Genomic DNA, 20,123 nt, shown 5'->3' with positions numbered 1-20,123 from the left:
CGTAGAAAGTTTTACCGGTAGATTTCTATAAATTTAAAAGCGGGCGTGTGGAGACATTTAAAAACACTTGTAACAATTAGTACCGCAGTCGCTCCACTCAGCGAGGCGCAGTACAGAAAACTGCATATTTCTGATATTCTGGTAATTGTCTTGTGGGCGGGGTGCACGCGTTATTGTCCCTAGGATCCATTGATCCCAGTAAATGATCGCAGAAGTTGTTGTTCTTTAAGTTTAGGTGGACATGTTGGACAGAAAAGTTTGTTAATGTGTCTCAGAAATACGTATAGGCGTTGATTTTGTTAATAAACAGATTGTAAGAGAGGAAACAGTGCAGCGGGTACATGTACTACAGTAGAGAAACGCAATTTTTAGTAAAACTTTTCATTTGATTATTTTTCCCGACTTTCTATCAAATGTTTGAGAGCAAAAGTATCACTACAGTGAAATAATTATTTTCGACTCCTCCGAAAAGGCGGAGCATTAATTTAGATCTCCAGGCCGTGCTTTAAACTCAGTTTTAAATCTCTCTCTCTCTCACTCTCTCTCACCCACTCTCTCTCTCTCTCTCTCTCTCTCTCTCACTCTCTTTTTCTCAATAAATTGCTTACAGTCTTGAAGTGAATGGTTTTTACCAGAGCAGTGGATAGCAAACATATTTATCAGAGTGGAAACTAGAAAGAGCTAGAAATCTGAGCTCACAAGACACGGAGACGCTGTCCGAGGAGACGTCCGTGTGGTCTAAAACGCAAGACGCTGACCGACATCTTGCTTCAGCTCTGAAATGTCAACTTTTTTGCCGACTCTACTCTGGATGTACTGCTGAAGACAGTGTATCTTGTGACGGCAGTATTGAAGGCATTGTAATCAGATTTATTACGATTTCTTACACCCGCGTGTATGTGATTTGATTTCAAGTCAATAAAAATCGTGAAATTCTCAGTTTTGACTGCTACATTTTCTTCAGAAAAGAACAAATGCAGGCATTTCTGACGTTCTCCGCTTGATTTTAAAATTCTATTTCTGAGCATAGAAATAAAGTTGTAATACAATGAAATGCCACATACGACTCATTCTTCCATTAGGGGCTGCCAGCAGCATGCACTTCGTCATGCTTTATTTTCTAAATAAATTGTTTACGAATTTAAATCTTATATAAAACAGATTCCACAATTGCTAAAATAATTTCCGTGGGGCGTGACGGAGAACAATTCTCCTGTTCACACACACAAGGGTCGCCCAGGGGTCTGACCAACAATGATAAAATATTTCTTTATTTGAAATTTGACGGTATAATTCTCCAACGGACGCCTAGGGTGTTTTTTGAGTCAATGGACGCAGTTAATATACACAAACACTAAATCTACCTGCTATTCAATTCTCACCCTCTTACGGTGCAGGTATAACGGACACACCAAAACTTTTAGCATCTTTTCATTCATCTCCCCCCGTCCCTGGGGCTTGTGTTAATATACCCGAAACTCTACACCACTTTACCTGTACGACAGGTGAGAAACCACCATTCCACACGACAATGTTAGGGTGTTTTTATCCACCAAGATGAAATGAAGTAAAGAACTCGACACAGCTCCCTGTCAGAATAAACAACTTTCTTCTTAATTCTCCATCATCACAGGGGAAAGTAACCAGGGTAGAATTGACGGAAACATGCGGGGGCTTTTATCGCTAGTCTTAAGTGTTGAGGTAAACCTCCTTAAGTAGGGGGAATAGTGAACACAAGAGTCTTCAATTTCATTACACAGTCAATATTTATTGAGCAATTGATCACACAGAGAGTAAAAACCTGTAGAATTGCCGGTCACAAATCTCTCAATTACCGGGTAATTTCTATCATCACATAGTCTCCTTGTGTGTTATTACATCAAATCCTACACAAACAAGGCTCAGTCAGATCAGCAAACATTAGTTCTTTGTGGCCCCGGTACCCCGCACCCAGGTGCTAAAATGAACGGTATTTGCCCGTCCCTCCCTTTGTTGTTTGTCACAAAGGTCTTAAAGTCCACACTTAAGGAATTGGTCACTGTATCAGCTTGCTGGAGGCCAGGGCTGTTACTTTTAACTGAGGTGTTCTAGCCATCATATGATGTGGAGGAGTGACTTTGTAATCTGCTCTTGTTTTCTTCTTCATTATGTAATGTTTATATATCTTATATAGCACCTGTGTCTACTTCAAACCTAAAGCACTTGATTCTTAGCAAAAATCTTCTCCTGTTTTGTTATAATTGTAAAATATGATCATCAAAGTTGTAAAAAAAAAGTATTACCCTTTCTAAACCTGATGTACCTGATGTATTTTGACAAAAGCACAGTGTTCACACCAGGGTATAAAAACACACCAAATATTCACAGATACAAAACAACTGCTAAGAATAATTAAACAGAATTATGATTAGTTTAAAACCAAAGTACATTTATCAGTAGGGTGATTATTTTAATAAAAGACTGAATTTCAAAATAGTTTTCAGAATAATGTAAAGTAGTTAAATGTCATTCTCAAATGTTAAAGGTACTGTACTCATATAAGTCTTTACCCTGAATTATTACAACTCAACTGAATGATAATGTGCAGAATAGTTCAGAGATGATGACATACTGTATTATAATTAAGTATTATAAATGTTAACAACCTCATATTATCTAGAACTGCCTGAGCTGTATCACACACTACCATATAATATCATCTACTCAAAAGAACAGACATATTTGAAGGTTTAGTGTTCTTATATGCAGTCTGTACCAAGATAAAGTGTGGGTTTTACTTAATCAAATCTTAAAAATTGTTCTTTCAAAACAAAGATGTCATTACTAATTGCTGGGTTTTACTTAACCATATCTTTAAAAATTGTTCTTTCAAAACAGAGAAATGTAATTACTGATTACTATCAGTTGAAAGAGGTCTTCATAGTGGCTTTTCTTTTAAATAAAAAAAATTGCGTCTCCTTTTTACAAAAAAATTGAAATCACATCATCTTTTAAATAAAAATTATTACGTCATAATAAAAAATACCGCAAGTCACAACATCAAATATACGCTACCTAAGCTATCAGATTTACATCAACAAAACAAGCTGTCATTCATAGAAATACAAAACTAAAAGAGTTCTACATTTTGATCAAATACAAATTTATTGCAGCTTTCATTTATTGTCATCATTTTCTGGTCACTTGACTGTCACATGACAGGCTGTGTGCTGGGGAATGTCTACTGAAGATCTGAAAGTAAACAACAAAACGTCAAATACACAGCAATAAACTCTAAATTTCTATGTTACTGCTCTCTCTCTCTCTCTCTCTCTTTTTCACACACAACCCTCTCTCTCTCGTTCTCTCTCTCTCTCACACACACACACACACACACACATATCCTCTCTCTCTCTCTCTCTCTCTCTCTCTCTCTGTGGACTGTGGCCATTTTCAGCTATCAGGTAATTGCCTCACTCTCTCTGATCCTTTCCCACATTTCCTGTGATAAGTGTGTCACTCCTGTGTGAAATTATCACCAAACATGTCACCATGCTACAACCACTTGACACCTCACGGCTGGGGGACACTTAACGCACAGACAGCAGGGCCATGGGGGGGGGGGGGGGAGGACAGAAACAGCAGACCCGTAGCCAGGGCGGTTTCGTGGGGTTCGAAAGAAACCCCACTTTTGCTGGAAAAAGGTCCCCTCTGGGTAAAATTTGACCTAGGTACATGGGGGTAATATGGTAAAAGGTACACTTTTTTAGAAAAAGAACCCCCCTTTTGAAATTGCTGGCTACGGGCCTGGTTACGCGCTGCTCCTAATAAAAATTTTGCTCAATTTCTATGTCATTTCTCAGGTTGGGTAAACTGAAAAGGGGGGGGGTTACTAGGTTACAGTTATTATTTGATCTTTTCAATGGGCAAAAATGATCAAACTTTCAGATAAATGCTTGTCAGTTTTAATGAAAGGAAAATGATAAGGAAAATGTTTTGATGGAATAAATAAATTCATTAATTCAACCTGACATTAAGACTTTTAATCTTAAAAAATAAAATATCAAAAGATTGATCAGAATCAGTTTTCAAATTGCTGTCAATATTGCTAAATATTAAAAATGAAATACTGGCTCCAATACCACAAAATTCAAGTCAAAGCTACTGCCAAGTAATTCAATTCATGACACAAGAAAAGGTACAGTGAAACAACAAATCTCAAAGAATCTACAGAAATAAGAAACTGGGAGGAAAATGGACGCCTATCATTCCTTATATCCAGTGTAGAGGAGTTAACAAGATAAACTAACAAAGGGGAACATCAACCCAAATAATACACTGTTCACACCGTGAACAACTCATCACAAGATGGCAGCAGGAATAATGACAGGAATGTTGTCAGACACCAGAGAAGTTTGTTTACACAATGTGCCTCCAATTTGCTCCTGGCTAAATTGTCTCTTAAAAACAGAAATGTTACATAAATACCACCTTGGGGTCCAACGAGGTGACGGTCACTTCAAACAAACTGGTCAATGGCCAGTCACACACCACTACAACTCAGTGGACAGGGTGAAAGGACAGGACAAGACAAGATGACAATTTTCTTTTTCTGATCTCACGGGATTGTTTCCAATCATAAATGCTGCAGAAGATGCATGTACCAGTAGATGTTCATATGAAGACTAACTTCGACAAGAACCAGACTTACAAATGTCACTTAACTACCACATAAACCCATCTTAAGCTTACTAGTAGACATTCCATCCTCTCTTTAGCAGTCTCATTTTCTGACCTAAGTTGCTTCTTTTGTGAACATGTTACCTTCAGCTTATTCAGTAGATAATTTACTCTGTATCTTTATCTATCACTTTTCTAGCTTAAGTTGGTTCTGTTGTAACCACAGCCTAGAAGGTGTATCAATTAAGGTGTTTAGCTGCATAATTCTTCTACAGTGCTAGTGCCAGGTGGGTCTTACATCACAGGTGTCATCAAGTCTCTGTCTGATGTAATGACTCAGATCCCCTGCTGGTGTATGGTGTCAAGCAGGATGGTGACATTACAGTACAGGTGTGTTTACAGGTGTCATAATGTCAACTTTCAGTGACATAAGCTATGACAGGACAGGGGACACTTAACCCACTTTAAGAAGGTCAGTTTCCTTTTTTTCAACAAGAAAAGACCCAAGACCTCAGATGCCTTGCACACAAGTATGCCCTTATGTCGCCTTTTTTTTTTCTTTCTTTTTCGAAAATTAGCTTTCAACAAATGTGCAATGCATTTCTATAAATGGGAATGGCTGTCCATGCCCCTTCCCTAATTTTCTTTCATTGATAAATAAAAGTTGCAGCTCACTGTTATTGACTCCTGCTGTTTGTTGTGTTTTTCTTTCATTTCTGTTGGAGATTGAAATGCTGCTACCACCGTTTCATTTTACAGGGGTGTATTCAGTTAGATAAACTATGACACTACTAATATATGTACATATCTCCATAATAGCATATTGTACTGTAACGTAAACAGCCACAAATAAATAAATCTGTATTAAAACAACGTGTATATTTTGATTTTGATAAGTTTTGGGTTCAATTAAATAATGATGAAAAATATCAGTCTGTTGAAGAAGTTGATGGAATAAAGACAAAATGTCAGAGCTTACATCATCATCTGAGTGCCAAATATGAGAGTCACTTTTCCTTCTTTATCTGACAGTATCAAAACCATTCAAAACATCTAAAATTATTTTTTTAGATTAAATAACAATTCAATACCTCCCTTCCACTGCTGTCTGTTAAGTGTGGTAAGATTTAAGATTGTAACTAACAAAGCAATTTGCTGCAGACAGTGTTATGTGGACTTTGCAGTCTACAGGGCAGTCAAGACAGAGAGGGCCAGTCTTTAAAGGGAGACAGTGCGTCTCAAAAATATCTCCACAGTAACTGAGTACCACCACAGTATAACTGAAGTCTACAACAGTGTGATTAAGGTCCAGTCTTTGAATACTGCAGTCATGGCAGACAGAAAGGTTAAATATTTCAAAGGGAGACATTGTGTCATCAAAAAAACCCTGCAGTAATTGAGTGTCACTACATCATCTCAGTAAGATCAAAGTATCAAATATGGAGACAACACTGACCTATCTCTACCATAGTGTAAGTGGTCAGTGTGTTCGCTACCTGGACATAACAGAGAAGTTTAACTGTCTTCCGCACAGAAACTGGCCCAAATTTTAAGACCAATTTTTAGTCAGCTTTGACAAAGATAAATCAGTGCTTGTTCAATAAAATGAAAAGCTCTTTTATTTCATAACAAGTAAAGCATTGAATATGTAGAGAAGACTAATGTGTTTGTCTTAAAACTAAGACCTCTTTATAAGCTTTAATTCCTAGGTGTTACTGACCTCATATGGATACTGCCCAATTTAGTCTGGACACTGGACATCAAATATGAAGAATAAGAAGACAGGCATGGCAGTATCACCAGATAAAAATGGAAATAAGTTAAAGGTGTGATTGGGGTCCCCAGGTCAGCCATAAGGGTCTGTGAGGGATTATTACCGTTCCTGATGTTATTGCTATCAATGAAATCTGATCCACACATTCACATCCAGTCACACTCAGGGCAGATCACAATGACTGCCTGGTCTACTGGAGTACTGGCTGATTGTGTTAGTTGTGCCAGCTTTGTCACAACCATTGTGTCACACAGCCTGATCTAAATGTGGCCGAGTACTGGCTGATTGTGTTAGTTGTGCCTGCTCTGTCACAACCCTTGTGTCACAATGAAAACAACAATTACACTGTTGGGAAACATGGATTTCTGATTCAACCTTTCCATATTCTTATTATCACTTCCATACCAAATGACTCTGTGAGACTAAATAAACGAAATAACACCTCAGTTGACCTAACGGTCACTTCCAACAGACCAACAGACAGGAGTGATTCTAAAGGTTCACAAAAATCCTTCTTTTGGTCCAAAAAAGGTCAAAATCAAAATCTGATCTAGGTTCAATGCCATTTCTCAAAATGGATTGACTAAGAGAGTAAAAGTTTCCAATTTTCTGCCTTTGACATGAATCTGGACAGGTTTTCAGTACAACAATGAGGTCACTGTAGAGGTCACCAGGTCACTCCTGAGGTCACTGCACAGGTCACTCACCGTTTACTTCATGCCATATGTTTCCTGCAGTTTCTTGACCACATCTATATAGTTCTTCTCTGCATCCTCCTTGGACAAGCCTAGGGAATGAGGAAATAAAATGTGTACCCAGGAATTACTGGAATCTTGAATTAATTGCACCAAACTCATACTGCAGGTAAACAAATTCTCAAAACAACCTCTCAGTTTGTATGTGCTTATTGTTCTTGTTTTTCTGAGGAGGATAACCCTGACCCTTCATCACAGGGCCTTGATCACCACACTAACTCTTTCATGTGAGGTTCAAAAATGTTTACTTTTTTATTTCCTTAATAATCTTGTCACAAGAGGCAACAAAACACATGTTTCTTTATATAATTATTATTGTTGTCTAAAATTGTTTGTAACTAGCCAACTTAAATGCTCTTAATCATCAGGTTGATGGCATTGTTCCATATTCAAGAAGTAAGCAGTTGGGATACTTAAATCTACAATCCTGAGGGTCTATGTCCCCTTCTTTTAATTTCTTTCAGCATTATTATATGTTTTTAGGCCCTCACCTTTCCTTTCGTTCCAGGCATCCCACTTTGCCTTCCCTGTGAAGTCTAACATCCCAGGTCTATCTACAATAGAAAACAGTTGACAGTATTATAAAACTGAAGTCTAACATCCCAGGTCTATCTACAATAGAAAACAGTTGACAGTATAATAAAACTGAAGTCTAACATCCCAGGTCTATCTACAATAGAAAACAGTTGACAGTATTATAAAACTGAAGTCTAACATCCCAGGTCTATCTACAATAGAAAACAGTTGACAGTATTATAAAACTGAAGTCTAACATCCCAGGTCTATCTACAATAGAAAACAGTTGACAGTATTATAAAACTGAAGTCTAACATCCCAGGTCTGTCTACAATAGAAAACAGTTGACAGTATTATAAAACATCCCAGGTCTATCTACAATAGAAAACAGTTGACAGTATTATAAAACTGAAGTCTAACATCCCAGGTCTGCCTACAATAGAAAACAGTTGATAATATTATAAAACTACTATATCAGGTCTACAGGTCTCTCTCTCCCTTCTCATACACACACACACACACACACGCACACACGCACACACACATTCTCTAAGCTGAAATAATCTGTGTTACCTGTGTTCACATCTCCTATAGTTGCCTGTTTATACAACCCATACAACTCCAGCATCTCAGCATCAGTGGGTTTTGATTTCAGGTTCTTGGCGTCCGTAGCTGCCTGGGTGAATTCCTACAAACCGCAAATAGAGGAATAAGTTCGTTTTCCATATTCTTCTTGAGTTTTTTTTTTACTGTCTTAGTCAACTTTTTAAACAGTTACTGGATACTGCTTGCATTCATCAACAGAGATATCTATGGGCGGCCAAAAGAACAAAAATTCATGTCGTCGATTCAGTTATGTTTCGTCGATTCACTGCCTTCCCATCGATTCAGTTTCAAGTTTCAACGATCCTGTCATAAATTCAACATCTACTTTCGTCAATTCAATTGTCAAACATTTCTCATCTACGGTGTATTAAAACCAATGCTGTCACTATTTTCGTCGATCGTGTAACTATTCTCGTCTATCGATGGGAAGGCAGTGAATCGACAGAACATAACTGAATCGACGACATGAATTTTTGCCCTTTTGGCCCCCCATAGATATATAAGTGTAGTGATCAGACTGATAGCACTGGAGTCTTATACTAAATATGTTTGTGCACAGGGTCAAACACAATTGAATACTAGTACTCATTAGTTTGAACTTTGATGTGATCTCACAGTCATAAGATCAGGGGCTTACTAGAACTAGATGTATGGAGATTTGTGAAATAAGACGATCAAGTAAAATTTAAAGAACCTATGATAATCATCCAGCTGAATATCAAAATTATAATACATAATGATGTCAGCCTGCTGTATCTCCCAGAAAACATGTGGAGACATCTACACCTATCTATTTAAATATATAACTGATATGCCATATATCAATTTATGGTTTACTATGAGTGAATATCTTAGTAATGGGTGCCAAGAGCCACTGTTCTGTTGTTTAATTCACATCACAAAATGGCAGTTTTCATTGTGAAATACTTCTGAATGTCTAAGTAAGCCACAGCATCATGATAAAGTTCTCACACACTGAATGAAGTTTCAGTTAAGGAATGAAAAGCCATTGGCACAGGTACATAGAGTTAACTACACCTGAGTATGAGTATGTACCCAAGTCTAAGGCTGACCTGATGTGAACTTGTCTAAACTATAAAAACATTGCAGCTTGTATGCAAGTTTAGATGTACATATGTTCTGTTCGTATTTACTGGATTTTGTTATGATTGTTAAGGACGATAAAAAAATGCCACATTTGTCTTGGCAAAATATAAAACAACAGATGACCAATGATAATTTTACTACAATTTGTTGGTCAATGGGGTGGGCAGGGCTTGACACTAACTTTTCTAAATACTGGCCTGAGATATCGGTAAATATTGCAAGGGTTATTTGGCACATGACATTTTACTTGCCCTTTGGGCCAGTGAACCCAGTGATTCAATGGCCCTAGGTTGGTTTTCAGTGGCCCAGGGCCAGTGGGTCACCCTTACTATCGAGCCCTGGTGGGGCACAGTGGTTAAACTAAGGTCTGGTTCCTTTCAATTTATTATCAGAGCCAGGGATTCGAAAGAACCGCCCCTTTTGGTGGGAAAAGGTCTACTCTGAGTAAAATTTGATCTAGGTTCATAAAGTTTTTATGGAAAAAGGTACACTTTTTCAGAAAAAGAACCTCCCTTTTGAAACTGCTGGCTATGGGCCTGCTTCTGAAGATAGGGAGGGATGTCTCCACCCCCCCACCCCCCCCCAACCTGCCATTCATATTTCAACTTATCCACGTTAGTGACGTATAGTCTAAAACAGAGATAAAGACAATTTCTGCCATAGATCAAGACGCTCACAGATTCTTGGAATGTCTGAGGAAGAAAAGTTCACTGTTGATCTTCACCACACATCGTCTAAACAAATCATAAGTGTACCATGATACTCCACAGGCAGGGCAGTAGCCTGAGCAAAATGCCAGGGGGGGGGGCAGTAAGCGGACACAAGGGGCAAAGCCCCTGAGGGGGGAGGGTGTGGGAGGGAGTGTCCCCCTCCCACGGTGTGGAAAATTTTTAAAAACTCTATGTATAATACTGCTCTGGTGCATTTTAACTGTTATTTATTGGTCAATCAGAAGTCAGAAATTGTGGGTTCATTTTGCCATAAGTACAGTCATTTTTTCAACACAACATGCCAATTGGCCTGGGGGATAGCTCCCTCAGAGAGGGTGAGCTTTTTGGCATGAACTGAGTTGGCTAAAAACAGTACACCTTTGTAAACAGATTTTTGAATGATTGTCTAGTGGCCATGAGTGCCTTTTCTCACAGAATTGATACCAACTTTGCAATTATTTTTTTACCTTTGCGATTATTTTTTTGCACCCCAATTTCCAGGGGGGGCAGCTGCCCCCCCTGAGGCTACGGCCCTGACAGGTGAACTGTAGCCGACAGCATGTGACTCAAGCTTCCATACATCCCCTAGCCAAGTTGCTGACGCCAGTCACGTACTACAAACACCCTGACAATGTTATCAGCACACTAAACACACACAACTGATTGGCCACAGCCCTGGCGTGTCATAGCGGAGACAGAGGAACCCAGACAACGCTTCTTTAATGGACTTTGACCTGCCGCTTACCGGCTGCGATAGCCGTAGTCTTTCTAGTGTTCAAAATACTGCGCTGTCTGTGCTGGTTTTTATCTGTACTGGGTAGTTTTCACCTCATTGGTAGATGCACAATTGCTTTATCTTACTTTCTATGTCACTACTTACCGGACTGTTAGACATTTTCAGTGATAAAATCGAAGTTTTCTACAGGTGAGCTGCCACTCCTTCTTTTGCCTGCTTCTAAGGCTTCTTGTGAAACGTACCTTCTTTGTAAGAAGAGTTTACTCCCAAGACGGGCTAAATCTTTACATTAAATAGAAATTTTTTCACAAGTTCTTCATATGTTGAAAATAATGGCCATTGACGTTACCCATCAAAAGTTTGTTGTCCATAACCGTTATACAGTCTCTTACTTTTCAGAAAACTGTTTCATGAATTCTAAAAACAAATTTCTATTTGGTTTTTCTTTATTTCATATTTTTTTCATACAAAACTACAGACAAAATGCTTTTGAGTAAATTAAATTTCACCTTATTGTAAAACCTATCTTTATAAATAAATAAATAAATTTTCATTTTAAAATTAGCAATCATATCTTACTTTCTTTTTCTGGTCAAAATATTTTTTCTATCTAAAAGCATCATACAAGAGCAAATGTGCCCCAATTTAGCTGTGCCTATCTTTTATCTATATTAATGAATTAAAAAATAATAATAATAAGCAAAGTGTATTTTTCTGGAATTTTTCATGCTTATACTAGCTTTCTTGTTCTAGCATATATATTTTCAACAAAGGTTTCCTTACAAGACACTATTTAGATGTCAGGTTCATTACTCTAATTAAATTGTACCACCATTTTAACTTAGTCTTGCAATTTTGTAACAAACTGAATCAACTAAAGCCACTACTAATTTTCCTTTTCATGTTTCATTTCAAAAAATTGAATACAAAAAGTTAAGTAAGGCAACACTTTTTATGTACAGACACAGATGTGTCTGTACATATTGCCATCACCTGCGTCTGTTGTCGCCGTCGCCGGCGCCGTGCACTTTCCTTGTAAACACGATAAGTGGAACACAGTTTTACTTTTTGGTTTTATATTTACAGAGCTGATGAATATTCATGATACGCAGGTCAAGTTCAAAAATCAGCATAATCGGGCCATTATTGTAGAAGTTACGGTAAAGTGCCATGAATTTCGAACGGCTCTTGAATTTCGAACGATCTTAAAATCGGCCGTCTGGAGTTTTTTCTGGACCATGAATTTCGGCCAGTAAGCAATTTTGCGCGATCTTCATTTCGTGAATTTCGTACACCTTAAAATCGGCCACCGGGCTATTCTCGCGCTTATAAAGATCTAACAGTCGGCAATGTTGCCCTAGCGTACCTTTATCTGAGTACTACGTGTGCGGCCCAAGGTGCAAGATAACGATCAGTACAGTTAGTTTAGGACGCTTAACAACATCGTCATATCCATTCATTCAGATAACAGGAGAATCATTTAAGAGTTGTACTGTCGGGCTGTTGTTTCTTTACCGCAGTATTCGGTGTGAGATAGCGATCGGTAGTTTTGCTGAGGCGCACAATAGCATTGTTAACAGTAGAGACTTCAGTAACAGAACAAAAGAGCAATATTAAGAGCTGCAATAAAGATTACCATTATTGCTTTCTTGTCTCGCTCAGATCGTTCACGATCTCCCGCTGACGATCTTCCGCTAATGCAGTCCCTTGAAATGTACAAATGAAATGAAAAATATTTTTAAAAATTATAAATTCCAATGGGGAGGGATGGAGGGTTAAAAACAATCGAGAACGATCTCCGGCTGACGATCTGCCGCAAACGAAAGCCACTGAACGAGTATGAGCTTTCTCGTTTCACTCGGATTGCGACGCTGACGATACGAAAATTGCGTTCTCGTCTCGCCCTTTGGCTTACGAAGTCTCTTTAACAAATATGAAAATTGCCTCCTGGTCTCTCGGATTGCGAAAGATCTCTCGCTGAAAATTTGAACTTTTCCTTTTTGTCAATCAGCTTTGTCAGTTGCCGTGCGTATAAAGGTCCGGAAGGTGTCCCCTTTCACAAATTGGCCTGTAGTTTACTTAGTGTTTTGTACCGCATGAAGGTCACTCTTGACACTGCTGCATATGGCGTGGAATGTGTATCTTAAAGTTTAAGTTCATAGAAACATTTTATTGTGTTTTGTAAGTTTTAGGAAGTAGTTTCGTTGTGACTGAATATCAGCGTACACTACAAAGTAGTACCATTCATCTGTGACGCATCATAAAAGCTAGGAACGTCAAATTACTCTAAGAAAATTTCTTACAACGTCCACGGCTGTCCCGACAAGCCAAGACGTCATTAAAAAAAGTTGCAAGCCGTCTAGCCGTCTTTGAAAATATAGTCCGTCCGGTGATGTCAGCGGCCGTCCAAATGACGGCTGGACGGTTCGCTGGGAAAAGCCTTGCTCATTAGGGTATATTTATTTAACTAGGGGCTTACTGACATCACCCAGCTTACACGCGGGTGCATGCCTCCCAAAATTATATTAAAGGATAAAATTGTAATATATCTAAGTTTAATTGTTTGCAAATTTTGCAAAAATTGCCCATGCCACCCCGTTAGTTTGGAAGGTTAAGCTGGATCAAGTCCATGTCAAAATTCTTTGAAATTTTGCAGGAAAAATCAATCTTCCTTTGTTTCTCTGGCTCCTTGTTTAGCCCGATGATCAGATTTATCTAGTGCCCCCAGGTCTGCTGGAGCAGCTCTTTGAAATAACACACAGGTAGATTTTTATCTGAGATAAATATCGCGTTCGATACACTCAAGACAAAAGCTACCTGTGAGCTGAAGGGCACTTTACCCTCTAATTAAGAGGTAAAGCAAGTTCCAGCTAGATGGACGATTAAGATCGGACTTCAGATGGTAACTAGTATTGTTTACCTCAGTTCTGTGAAAGCAAACGAGAAGGGTGTCAGAACAATGGTGCATATATAAATTATACAGAGAATTTGTACATTCAGGTGACATTAACTTATAATCGAAGGGGATTTTCGATAATATTCCTTGAAAAGTACACTAGATTTAAAGAGAATAATTTCATGGTTGGCCAAAAAAATTATATACGCACAGTGTATCCGTGCGTATGCCTGGTTACGCACCTGTCGTAAACCAGCACACCATATCCTGCGGACTACATGAAAATTGCCTTCTACATGTAGCATGGACAACAAGTCCAAGCTTTTATGCTTGCTCGGATCGCTGACGATCTCTTGCTGACGAATATAGTAACGAAGTCCCTTGAACTAGTGTGGAAATTGGCTTATTGTCGCGCTCAGGTCGCTCACTATCTCCTATTGACGATCTTCCAGTCCCTTGAACGAATATAAAAACTGCCTTTTCGGTTTACTCTAGATTACCTATCTCTCGCGTTTGTTTGAAGATGGTTTCAATGACAAAACGTACACGCTTTTCAAATGCGTACATTGACGCAACTATGCGCCAGGAAATCAGTTGCTGCTGCTGGTTAAGATTGGGTTGCCTGAGCGAAAAATAAATAAATAAATAAAAATAAAACGGCCCTGCACCCCCCCCCCCCCCAAACCTAGTATATTTGATCGCAGACAACAATCAGCGGTCATCTTGGTCGCAGCGCACGACGGAGAGAGACCGTAATACACAGTTCGGCTGCCGTGGCGAAGGCTACCTGTGCGCCGCACATACCGATCTGCGGTCGTAGTGGCCTCCCCGCACGGAGGAGAGGCCGTAGTCACTAGTGCCGAGGCCGGCTTCTGCAGGGAAGGCTACGTATGCGTCGGAGACAACGACCCGCGAACGGCGAGATGAGGACGCATTCGCGCGTAAAGCTCCGCCCGACTTTAACGGTAAAGGCAACGAACCTGGTCGCGGAAGACACTTATCGCAGATGAAGGCTACCTGCACGTGCGCCATAGACACTGATCGGCTGTCATCTCAGTTTCAGTGCACGGAAAGGAGCAACGGTAACACTAGTGGTTATCTGGACGTGGCAGACGCTAATCGTCGGCCGTCTCTCCCTCCGTCCACTCCCGTTCTGAGCGCCAGGATCGTTTTTGAAAAACGACACTAGTTTCTGGCTGCCAGAATCGCTTTTGAAAAACGACACTACTGATAACGATGCTGTTTTGCGGCCCTTAACAACAGCACCGCTCTATCTATGGGCCATACACAGTGATCGGGTGAAAGTACGTGTATACCTTTGGTCGCAATTACCGACACTTACACAATCATACATTATGGTAACTCTAAATAGATCGTCGGGAGAAGATAACAGAAGGCCTAGCGACGAACAGACAACTTCCGGTCAAAATTGACAGAATTCCATGAAATTCGAACTTTCGGAAGTTCTGAGCACCTCCATTTCATGAATTTCGGCCAGAACGATCTTTTCCCAAATTTAATTATTTTCTACTGTTCGAAATTCATGGCACATTACCGTATGCTGTTTTTTCACTTTTCAGCATATATGCAACACTGTAAACACATTTAAAGGAAAACCAATAGTCCTGTTGTCATGAAACTTACAGAAGTACTCAATTTTACTAAAATGCAGGTCAAGTTCGAAAATCTGCATGATCGGGCCACTATTTTAGTACTTATGCGGTTTTTTCATTTTTCAGCATATATGCAACACTGTAAACACAATATAAGAACAAGGCAGCAAAGCTGTCAAATGTACAGACAAAAAGAAGGAAAAAACAAAATAGGGTACAGTCAATTCTGATGCAAAAATACATTATGTTAAGCTGCAAATTCAACATCAAATTTTAATTATGCTCAACAGGTAATACCAACTTAAGTTAAATGTGTAACAAGCATAAGGCTTCAGGCCCATGGGAGTTCAAGTTCACACTTTGAAAATGCATAACTTCCAGAAAAGGAAGCCAATTAGGCTGCTTATCCAACTCAGGCCGCATGTTGATTTTTGGAATCGATTACTCCTGAGAGTTTCATGACAACAGGCCTATCGGTTTTCCTTGAAATGTGTTTACAGTGTTGCATATATGTTGAAAAGTGAAAAAAAAAGCATAACTTCTACAATAATGGCCCGATCATCCTGATTTTCGAACTTGACCTGCATTTTATGAAAATTCCTCAGCTCTATAAATATAAAGCCCAAAAGTAAAACTGCCTTCCACTTATCGTGTTTACAATGAAAGTGCAAGGCGCCGGCGTTGGCGATGATGGCGACGACAGACGCAGGTGATGGCAATATGTACAGACACATTTATATATATTTACTGTACTGTTTGAGAACAGTAAGTGACATGGTTTTCCTTACATGGTCATCATGGAAGCAGTGCCCAAAATAGGGGTTTCTTCAAATTTTGATGCAATATTACATAATGTTTAACAGTATAATGACCATCAATTTTTAATAATAAAATATTAGTATCATGGATATTCAGAAAATGTGACTAGCAAAGGTCTTCAGGCCCATGGAACTTCAAAGTCACACCTTGAAAATGCCAAAATGTAAACAAGACAGCACTGTTCTGAAATGGGTGTTTTCCCATTTTTAACAATTTTTTAACATAAAACAAAATTAACAGTTTACTGCCATTTTTATATGATCAACTAAGAAAATTGATGAGATGGGAAAAATATCAATAGAATAGTGTTAAATGTCCAATTTCCTCCATTCCCAGATTCTGAACATAGTGAATGATTCAATCTGACAAACTGAAATGATATGAGTTTATTTCCATTTTTGAAACTTTATTACACAATACACGTTAACAAGTTTACCATCATTTTTACAAAATCAACTAACAATGTTGTAAAGATGTAGGATATGTCAAACAAACACTTTTACGTATCTTATTAGTTAAATAATGAGACTGTTAACATGCCTAAGAATTGAATCTGAGGAAATTTGAAAAAACAGCATAACTTCTAAAATAATGGCCCGATTATGCTGATTTTTGAACTGAACCCGCGTTTTAGTAAGATTGACCACTACTGTGAGTTTAATGACAATTGGTGTATCTGTTTTTATGTACAGACACAGATGTGTCTGTACATATTGCCACCACCTGCGTCTGTCGTCGCCGTCGTCGCTGTCGCCGTCGCCGCCGTGCACTTTCCTTGTAAACACGATAAGTGGAAGACAGTTTTACTTTTTGGCTTTATATTTACAGAGCTGATGAATATTCATAAAATGCAGGTCAAGTTCGAAAATCAGCATGATCGGGCCATTATTGTAGAAGTTATGCTGTTTTTTCACTTTTCAGCATATATGCAACACTGTAAACACATTTCAACAAAAACCGATAAGCCTGTTGTCATGAAACTCACAGGAAAAATTGATCTTACTAAAACGCAGGTCAAGTTCGAAAATCGGCATGATCGGGCCACTATTTTAGTAGTTATGCTTTTTTTTCACTTTTCAGCATATATGCAACACTGTAAACACAATATAAGAAAAACAGATAGGCCAATTGTCATTAAACTCACAGGAGTGGTCATTCCTGCTAAAATGCAGGTTAAGTTCAAAAATCAGCATAATCGGGCCATTATTTTAGAAGTTATGCTGTTCTTTACATTTCCTTAGATTCAATTCTTAGGCATGTTAACAGTTTCATTATTTAATTAATAAGATATGTAAAAGTGTTTTTTTGACATTTCCTGCATCTTTACAACATTGTTAGTTGATTTTGTAAAAATGATTTTAAACTTGTTATTGTATATTGTGTAATAAAGTTTCAACAAGGCAGCAAAGCTGTCAAATGTACAGACAAAAAGCAGGAAATAACTATGCACAAAATAGGCTACTGCCAATTCTGATGCAAAAGTACATAATGTTAAACTGCAAATTCAACATCAAATTTTAACAAGACAGCACTGTTCTGAAATGGGTTTATTTCCATTTTTAACACTTTTTTAACATAAAACAAAATGAACAGTTTACTGCCATTTTTATATGATCAACTAAGAAAATTAATGATATTGGAAAAATATCAATAGAACAGTGTTAAATGTCCAATTTCCTCCATTCTGAGATTCTGAACATAGTGGATGATTGAATCTGACAAACTGCAATGATATGAGTTTATTTCCATTTTTGACACTTTATTACACAATACACGATAAAAAGTTTACCATCATTTTTACATAATCAACTAACAATGTTGTAAAGATGCAGGAAATGTCAAACAAACACTTTTACGTATCTTATTAGTTTAATAATGAGACTGTTAACATGCCTAAGAATTGAATCTGAGGAAATGTGAAAAAACAGCACACCTAAAATAATGGCACGATTATGCTGATTTACGAACTTAACCTGCATTTTAGTAAAATTGACCCCTCCTGTGACTTTCATGACAATTGGCCCATCTGTTTTTCTTATATTGTGTTTACAGTGTTGCATATATGCTGAAAAATGAAAAAACAGCATAACTACTAAAATAGTGGCCCGATCATGCCGATTTTCAAACTTGATCTGCGTTTTAGTAAGATCGATTACTCCTGTGAGTTTCATGACAACAGGCCTATCGGTTTTCCTTGAAATGTGTTTACAGTGTTGCATATATGCTGAAAAGTGAAAAAACAGCATAACTTCTACAATAATGGCTCGATCATGCTGATTTTCGAATTTGACCTGCATTTTATGAATATTCATCAGCTCTGTAAATATACAGCCAAAAAGTAAAATTGACTTCCACTTATCGTGTTTACAATGAAAGTGCACGGCACCAGTGACAGTGACAGCGACGATAGATGCAGGTGATGGCAATATGTACAGACACATCTGTACATATTTACTGTACTGTTTGAGAACAGTAAGTGACATGGTTTTTCTTAAATGCTCATCATGGGAGCAGTGTCCAAAATAGATTTTTTTCAAATTTTGATGCAATATTACATAATGTTTAACAGCATAATGACCATCAATTTTTAATAATAAAATATTAGCATCATGGATATTCAGAAAATGTGACTAGCAAAGGTCTTCAGGCCCATGGAACTTCAAAGTCACAACTTGAAAATGCCAAAATGTAAACAAGACAGCACTGTTCTGAAATATTTTTTTTTTCATTTTTAACAATTTTTTAAACATAAAACAAAATTAACAGGTTACTGCCATTTTTATACGATCAACTAAGAAAATTGATGAGATGGGAAAAATATTAATACAACAGTGTTAAATGTCCAATTTCATCCATTCTGAGATTCTGAACATAGTGAATGATTGAATCTGACAAACTGCAATGATATGAGTTTGTTTCCATTTTTGAAACTTTATTACACAATACACGATAACAAGTTTACCATCAGTTTTACATAATCAACTAATAATGTTGTAAAGATGCAGAAAATGTCAACCAAACACTTTTACATGTCTTATTAGTTAAACAATGAGACTGTTAACATGCCTAAGAATTGAATCTGAGGAAATGTGAAACAAGACAGCACTGTTCTGACATGGGTTTATTTCCATTTTTAACACTTTTTTAACATAAAACAAAATGAACAGTTTACTGCAATTTTTATATGATCAACTAAGATAATTGATGAGATGGGAAAAATATCAATAGAATAGTGTTAAATGTCCAATTTCCTCCATTCTGAGATTCTGAACATGGTGAATGATTGAATCTGACAAACTGCAATGATATGAGTTTATTTCCATTTTTGACACTTTATTTCACAATACACGATAACAAGTTTACCATCATTTTTACATAATCAACTAACAATGTTGTAAAGATGCAGGAAATGTCAAACAAACACTTTTATGTATCTAATTAGTAAAATAATAAGACTGTTAACATGCCTAAGAATTGAATCTGAGGAAATGTGAAAAAACAGCATAACTTCTAAAATAATGGCCCGATTATGCTGATTTTCGAACTCGACCTGCATTTTAGTAAGATTGACCACTCCTGTGAGTTTAATGGCAATTGGCCTATCGGTTTTTCTTATATTGTGTTTACAGTGTTGCACATATGCTGAAAAAAAGGAAAAAACAGCATAACTAGTAAAATAGTGGCCCGATCATGCCAATTTTCGAACTTGATCTGCGTTTTAGTAAGATTGATTACTCTTGTGAGTTTCATGACAACAGGCCTAACGGTTTTCCTTAAAATGTGTTTACAGGGTTGCATATATGCTGAAAAGTGATAAAACAGCATAACTTCTACAATAATGGCCCGATCATGCTGATTTTCGAACTTGACCTGCGTTTTATGAATATTCATCAGCTCTGTAAATATAAAACCAAAAAATAAAACTGTGTTCC

The 20,123-nt window shown here is 37.7% G+C and overlaps 2 protein-coding genes across 3 annotated transcripts in view; both read right to left on the bottom strand.

Moving 5' to 3' along the window:
* The window catches only part of LOC106178655 (uncharacterized), a 48,067-nt gene extending 46,422 nt beyond the window's left edge, over window positions 1-1,645 (bottom strand). The window contains exon 1 of the mRNA XM_087013859.1: window positions 1,495-1,645. The gene's annotated coding sequence lies outside the window, so the exon portion shown is untranslated. The remainder of the gene's footprint in view (window positions 1-1,494) is intronic.
* Window positions 1,646-1,747: 102 nt separating this feature from the next.
* Window positions 1,748-20,123, bottom strand: part of LOC106178652 (acyl-CoA-binding protein) — a 25,230-nt gene continuing 6,854 nt past the window's right edge. Inside the window, exons 2-6 of one of the 2 annotated variants that reach the window (XM_087013863.1) lie at window positions 11,008-11,070; window positions 8,278-8,392; window positions 7,680-7,742; window positions 7,141-7,220; window positions 1,748-3,231 (exon numbers count right to left, since the gene is read on the bottom strand). In XM_087013863.1, coding sequence (XP_086869989.1) covers window positions 7,144-7,220; window positions 7,680-7,742; window positions 8,278-8,392; window positions 11,008-11,022 — 270 coding nt within the window. In that variant the 5' untranslated portion in view covers window positions 11,023-11,070 and the 3' untranslated portion in view covers window positions 1,748-3,231; window positions 7,141-7,143. Of the gene's footprint in view, window positions 3,232-7,140; window positions 7,221-7,679; window positions 7,743-8,277; window positions 8,393-11,007; window positions 11,183-20,123 lie in introns of those variants that run through there. The other variant, XM_087013862.1, reaches the window with a different exon arrangement.

The sequence above is a fragment of the Lingula anatina genome, chromosome 5 (assembly GCF_051362555.1).
Source record: "Lingula anatina isolate TDL-2025a chromosome 5, LinAna3.0, whole genome shotgun sequence".
NCBI lineage: Eukaryota > Metazoa > Brachiopoda > Lingulata > Lingulida > Lingulidae > Lingula > Lingula anatina.
The sequence above is the reverse complement of the archived record's forward strand: the minus strand, read 5'-3'. Positions and strand labels throughout refer to the sequence as shown.